Source organism: Ictidomys tridecemlineatus, chromosome 5 (genome assembly GCF_052094955.1).
Source record: "Ictidomys tridecemlineatus isolate mIctTri1 chromosome 5, mIctTri1.hap1, whole genome shotgun sequence".
NCBI lineage: Eukaryota > Metazoa > Chordata > Mammalia > Rodentia > Sciuridae > Ictidomys > Ictidomys tridecemlineatus.
Window position 1 is genome coordinate 62,062,806 of NC_135481.1, and position 6,633 is coordinate 62,069,438.

A 6,633-nucleotide genomic window follows, 5' to 3' on the forward strand; every position below is an offset into this window, starting at 1 on the left:
TATTGCGTGATATACTTTAAATGGGTGAATTGTGTGGAATTGTCTGGTATATGCATAATAGCTCAAGAAGCTATTGCTGTACTACTACCACCACCCTCAAATAAAAATCCTGACAGGTCTTTCTTGTAGAAAGTGAAATAATTATTTTAAAATTGATATAGAAAGTAAAGGGAATTACCAAAATACTTCAGAAAAACTGAGTTGGAGGGCTTTTGTCTTTATGCACTTAGTGTCTTACATTTTGACTTTAATTGCACTTCCTTTAGTTTCTGAAGATGAAAGCTTAATATTGTTATCTTTTTTTTTTTTTTTTTTGGCAGTGCTGGAATTAAACCTAGTGCCTCATGCATGCCAGGCAAGCACTTTACCATTGAGCTATGTACCCATTTTATCATTTAATTTATATTTTCCCCATTTTTATCATTTTGTTAGAAATATTTTCTAATTTCCCTTGAAATTTTCTTTTTTAATCCATGGGTTTTTTAGAAGTATATTATTTAATTTTTGTGTGGGGATTTTAAAAAAATATCTTTGATTTATAACCATTGTAATCAGGGAATAGGCCCTGACAGATATCAGTCATTTGAAATTCACTGAGACTTATTTTATGGTCCACCATCTTTTCTGTCTTAGTGAATGTTTCATGCACACCTATAAAAATGTGTATTCCTTTGTTGTTGATTAGATGGTGGTATCTCATGGTCTTTTTATTCTACTTATGTTACTGTCTCCTTTGCTGTTTCTGATAGTGCTTTGTTACTCAGGTGATGTGAAGTATTGAGTGAAAAACAAATGTTTAATATAATGAAATTGCACTAACTAAAAAAATGGTGCAAAATGTAACCACTTAATCCATTAACAAATTGTGCTTTGAATTCCTGAATCTGTTCTAGAATGGAAAGGGGTTAAGAGTAGTTAAGTGGCAATATGAAATTGTCAGTTTTGTCTACTTTTCAGTTCAGAACATTTTAAGCTAAAATATTTTATTTCCTCTTGGTCATGGATTGTAATTTCAACAAGAAATTCAGACATAAAGTACTAAATAAGCCATTTTGGCATAGATGAAATAATGCCTTAAATTTGTCAAAAACTGATCTCAAGCTTTGAGTGGATGTAAGTTTTAGCAAAAATATTATATTGTATTTAGTTGCAATGGTGAAATAGAGTCCCTGCTAGGGAACAAGGGATTCTGTGTACCATATTCAGATGCATGGCATTCCAGAATGAAAACTAAAGAGCTATACAAAGAAGCTGCCTCAGGACAAGCCAGTTGTAATTTTACAACTATTTTCCTACTATTACAACTAGTTCGGTTGAATAACATAAGTTGTTTTGTGGGTTCAAATATAGTATTAACTTTCATTGTGTCCCATAGTCTTATATATAGGACACGAGTAAAAACTTTTTAAAAAAGTTTTTACCCAAGATATTTCTTTAGAAAAAAATAACCTGTTTTTCATTCCTTTTCCGCATAATGATTTCTACATAACTGTTTCAGATACACAAAGAGCAGGCATTTTTTAACAGAGTCAAGAGTAGAAGGATTTTGAAACCTTGCTCCAACTAGAAAAGTTGACTGTATGTTACAGAAAATATTTCTTTTAGGAAGAGGTTATGATGCCCTAAAATGTTTAAAAAATGTTTCTAACATTTGGAGCTTGTTGCCTTATAGCAGAGTAAGACAAAAATATATGAAAACCTAAATGATGGTATAAAACAGGAAATACAATCCCAAATGATTCATAGTGTAAGTTCTGAAGGTGCCAGACGGAGCAGAGGAAACCATGGTGGGCCCCATTGAGAGGTTGGAAATGAAGTCTTGAGGTCAAGTGTTTGAGAAATAGTGAAAGCAATGTAAGGGCACACCTTGTTCTTGGGTCATCTGACTCATTCTGTATTTTGGTAAGGATAAGGATGAACTCAGAGTTTTCTTTGTTGTTGTTTTGTTTTTTTACTTCTCTTTGCAGCCTGAAGAGTTGAGAGAAATCATTGAAAAGACTAGAGAGATGGAGCAGAACAATGGCCACTACTTCGACACAGCAATTGTGAATTCAGATCTTGATAAAGCTTATCAGGAATTGCTGAGATTAATTAACAAACTTGATACAGAACCTCAGTGGGTGCCATCCACTTGGCTGAGATGAAGGAAACATTCTTTCTGTGGCATGATTGGACTTGATCTGGCAAACTGCCATAGGAAGATGGCCCCAATACTTCAGCAAGATTGAGAATAAAGATGAAAGACAGCAGGACAAACTGCAGACCAGCTCTTAGATTTTTTTAACTAGTGAGAAGTCCCCTAAGGCTATTTGTGCACAACATTCTTCATTCTCTATACATGGCTTTAGGGGTTCTTGGCTCATTTGGGGATTTAAATGAAAGCCTTCAACAGAGCAGTTCCATTTTATCCTGGTAAAAACTTTTGTTTTCACCTAACTAAATCTTTTCTGATTGCTTGATCATATTTCTATGAAAAACTTGTATGTATATACACAATATTCCATGTCTCAAATAGTTATAAATATTGCTGTTATTTAACATTTAACTTAAATGACTTCATTGGGAATATTTTGGGGTCTGTGCTTCTATGCACTGAGCAAAAGTAGTATTTGCTTAGGAGACTGATTTAGTAATCAGAAATACTTTCCTAAAGAAGAAAAATAAAAATGGTGCGTGCCACTTTGGTTTGGAGCTGCTTTGGGGGTTTTTATCCATTTATGTGTCTTTTAATTCTTAAAAAACAAAACAAAAACATTCCATTAGAAGCACCATTTTTTAAGCTCAAACTTTGTGAATAAGACTGCACACTCAGCAGACTCTAATGTAGTTAAAGGTATAAAAAACACACTGATCTTTTTAAAGATATAATTTTCTGAATATTTTTGTTAAATTGTCACAAGTGATTTGATAGCTTTGCTTCCTTTCTCTGATATGAATAGTACAAATAGGATGTATCAGTTATGCTTTTTATGAATGGCAAACGTTCAAACTGTGTGACTGTTTAAAAGTTTCTTCCTCGTGATGCAAATAGTTTTTTATATACATGGGAGGACATAGCACATTTGATTTTTTTGCAGTTTTACATATGAGCACAGTATTATTCTGACTGTGCTACATTAACAAACTGGAATTCTGTTGAGGACTATAGCTGCTGTGACATATACTAATATTTAATAGATCAACAAATAGTCATTGATAACATTTGCTCAGCATTAGAATAAAATCACACACACACACACACACACACACACACACACACACACACACGGAATACCTTGACACTTGACTTTGAGATCAGAAGGAAAGGAAGACCTGAAAGTCATTTGAACATTTTAGGAAAATAACATTGGAAGGGAAAAGTTACTAAGCACATAGAAACAGGTGTTTATCCTAACAATGTCTGCCTCTTGACTCAATTGAACAGTTTGCTAAGGTGTAAAAGAAATTTTAAGCTAATGGGATTTTTATACTGTCTCTGTAACTGTAGCTTTAAAATGCAGTGTTATTGTCATAGAAAGTTTAATTTGTAGTCTTTTCGTGCCTTTAAGGTAGTGTGATGTGTGACAAACAACCACAAATGTGAATGCCTTATTTTTGTTTTTATAACAACTTTAGCTACAGCATTTCCTGTTCCCAAAGCTAAACAAACACTGGAATGATACTGACTTGTCACTTAATTTAACACAAGCAACTGTTATTAATAATAAGTAGTTTGTCTCGGTGTCATGTATATATGTGATTTTTTTCTCTTCTACATGGTTTTATTTGAACAAATGTAGACAGTTTATATGTTGCCTTTTTCTATTCAAATTTGCATGGCCTCTTCAGTTGGCTGGGGAGTGTGTCTTATCTGAAAATACTTTCGAGATAATATTCCTTGGGAAGAAGTAACATTCTTGGTTTGAGGGAAGGAATGCTATTCATACTGTCTCCTCAGGCCTAAAACACTCCAGCTGGTAGCAGGAAAATGTAAAGGACACACAATATTCTGCATTGAAAAACAAGGAATATACTTAGCACTTAATTTCTTTTTCAGTTTTCCAGTTTTCTTTCTCAGGTACAAAAGGTAGTCTGTGGTCAACAGTGGAGTTTTGTGAACTGCATATTGTAACTGACAGCTGTTTTCAACCTCAAGATTGAAAATTTTGACAGTCCATGGAAGTTTGAGTAAGGTTTTAGGTAGTGTCAGTAAGAGGCTGTTGTGCCACTGCTGATCGTAGGGCCCCACTAGGCTCCCATTTTATCAAGACGTGGCTTTCACAAACAAAAGGAACCATGATGACGTCTAGAAACTCTAAGGTATTAGATATTTCCAGGAAAAATGAAGTCCTATAATTCTCTTATTCATCAGCAGAAGTAGGGGGATAGAAATGTTTGTCTTGAACTTTCCTGAGTCCTAGTGATACAGATGTGCTGATATTCAACACAGTCCTTCAACAATATGAAAACTGTTGTGCCGACTGCCTCAGCAGAACACGGAGAAAAGCCGTGCTATACATCTGGTTGTACAGCCATTTTAGCCAGTTCTATATCTTGTCCCTCCATGGTTCTGATTGGAAACTGCAGTCATGGAGGTTTTAACGACTTATTATAGAAATTATACCAATAGCTAATGAAATATGCCTGGGAAATCCAAACCAGGAAGTGTCTTCATTTATTAAATTTTCATTAAGTCAGAACAAGTGGAAGAATATTATCTAGACGAATCCAGATTTACTTTCTATGAAAATTAACGTCTGGATTTTTTTCCCGTTTCTCCTGGCCTAAGGAAAAAGTATTGATAAGGAATGAGTTGAATGTAATTTTATGAATGTGTGTGGAAAATATAAACCAGGGTTATAGCCTTAATGAAGGTAACCATTCTGACATCTGTTGTTAATCCCCTTTGTATTCTTGTATCTGCACTGTTGTTTTGAGATGTTATACTGCACACTGTATGGAAAAATAAAGAGTACAATTATATTTCAAATACAAAAAGCCACAGAGTACTTTGTTTTGCCATGTTTATATCCATTGCCATTCAAGGTTTCTACATATATAAAGACCAATTTCTTGTTGCGAGTGTTCCCCAAAAGTAATACCATTGGAACCTCTGTGTAGAACACAAATTACCTTTTAGGCTATTGCTTATTGTGGAATGTTGCAACAGAATGTCCTCTGTTGGTACAGTAAGAAGGTCCTGTTCCATAATAGTTAAAACAACTACCAAAAATGGATAACTTAAGGCTGTGAACTTGAAAAGTTTTCAGGGGAATGAGATATATAATACTTGTAGCAAATTTACCTTAAATTAAACAGGAATTAAGGAAGCCAAGGATAGCATGTGAATTGTTGGCAAACACATAACATACTTCATTTTCCCTTTTTTCTACCAGATCATTCGGTATCTCCCAAAGGACATAAATCATATACCAGCAAAAAGTTTAATCCACATAAACACCTGCTACCCCATTCTATTTTTCAATTCCTATTCCTGATCTATCCCCTTCTCCTATGGATCAGATCACTCCAGTTCCATACAACAAACTGTCCACTATTTTCTCTTGATTTCTTTTTAATAAATGCTAAACCATAGGATCATTTGCAGTTGTAAAGGCAGTTTAAACAAGGCCAATAAACTCCAGAGCTTTTAAGAAATACTGAATTTATCTAAATGAAAATTCACCAAATAATTCTGGTTCTATACCCCCATCTTCTTTTGCCTCTTGATTTCAGAAGCTTGTTTAAGCACCAAGCTTCTGAAATCAAGATACCACTTGACTTACACTGCAGTTATGCTGTTTGGCCCATCTAAGCCTCAATTTCCTCATCTGCAGAGTGAGTATAGGAGAATTTACCTCATCAAGATATTGGGGAATTAGAAGTTAAACAGCCAGTGTTGCCTATTTTTAAACTATTTGTGAATTCAATAATTGGTTTTCTAATCACCAAAGAATTTATACTCAGAGTTTATTCTGTGAGCCAAGCTTTCTACCAATCATCTCCTGGATAGGTCCTAATTTTACCTTTAAATACCTTAAGTTTTAAACACATGGGAGGCACAAAGGATAAAAGTTGAGGTATAAAAACTCTGAAACACACACCCATAATTCCAGCTGCTCAAGAGGCTGAGCTAGGAGAATGGTGAATTTAAGGCCAGCCTGGGCAACCTGGTGAGACCCCATGTCACCACTTTTTAGCTTTTTAACCTAAGGCCATTACTGAAGTTCCCTGTCCTCAAACTTTTCCTCCATGAAATGGGGATTAAAGTATACCTTTTATGATTATTGTGATGACACATAATAACTAATCTATTATTTGATAGCAAGCATTAAATGTCTGTAAAATTATTTAGTACTTAAAAATAGCCTAAACTGTGAAATCGATTCATTAAAACATATTAAGGCTAGTGCCACAATTTTAAAACTATCCATTCCATGGATGTCATGCCCAAAATGCCTGGAACTGACTGAAAGGCTGAGGAATCATAGGTAAATATGCCAAATCAAATAGTACCAAAAACTTCAGTCATCACCTGTGATGGCCATTCACAAACCTCATCTTCATACATGATAGTTATTATTGCTTATAAAATAATAAAAAGTTACATTATTTATTTCAAAATGAAAATTTATGTTTAGGAAAGAATTATGA

The 6,633-nt window shown here is 34.3% G+C and overlaps 1 protein-coding gene across 5 annotated transcripts in view; it reads left to right on the plus strand.

Moving 5' to 3' along the window:
- Pals1 (protein associated with LIN7 1, MAGUK p55 family member) overlaps positions 1-4,977 on the plus strand; it is a 90,763-nt gene extending 85,786 nt beyond the window's left edge. For all 5 annotated transcript variants that reach the window (XM_005322808.5, XM_013357509.4, XM_021724819.3 and 2 more), the window contains exon 15: positions 1,968-4,977. In XM_005322808.5, the coding sequence (XP_005322865.1) occupies positions 1,968-2,144 (177 nt within the window). In that variant the 3' untranslated portion in view covers positions 2,145-4,977. The remainder of the gene's footprint in view (positions 1-1,967) is intronic.
- Positions 4,978-6,633: the final 1,656 nt, after the last annotated feature.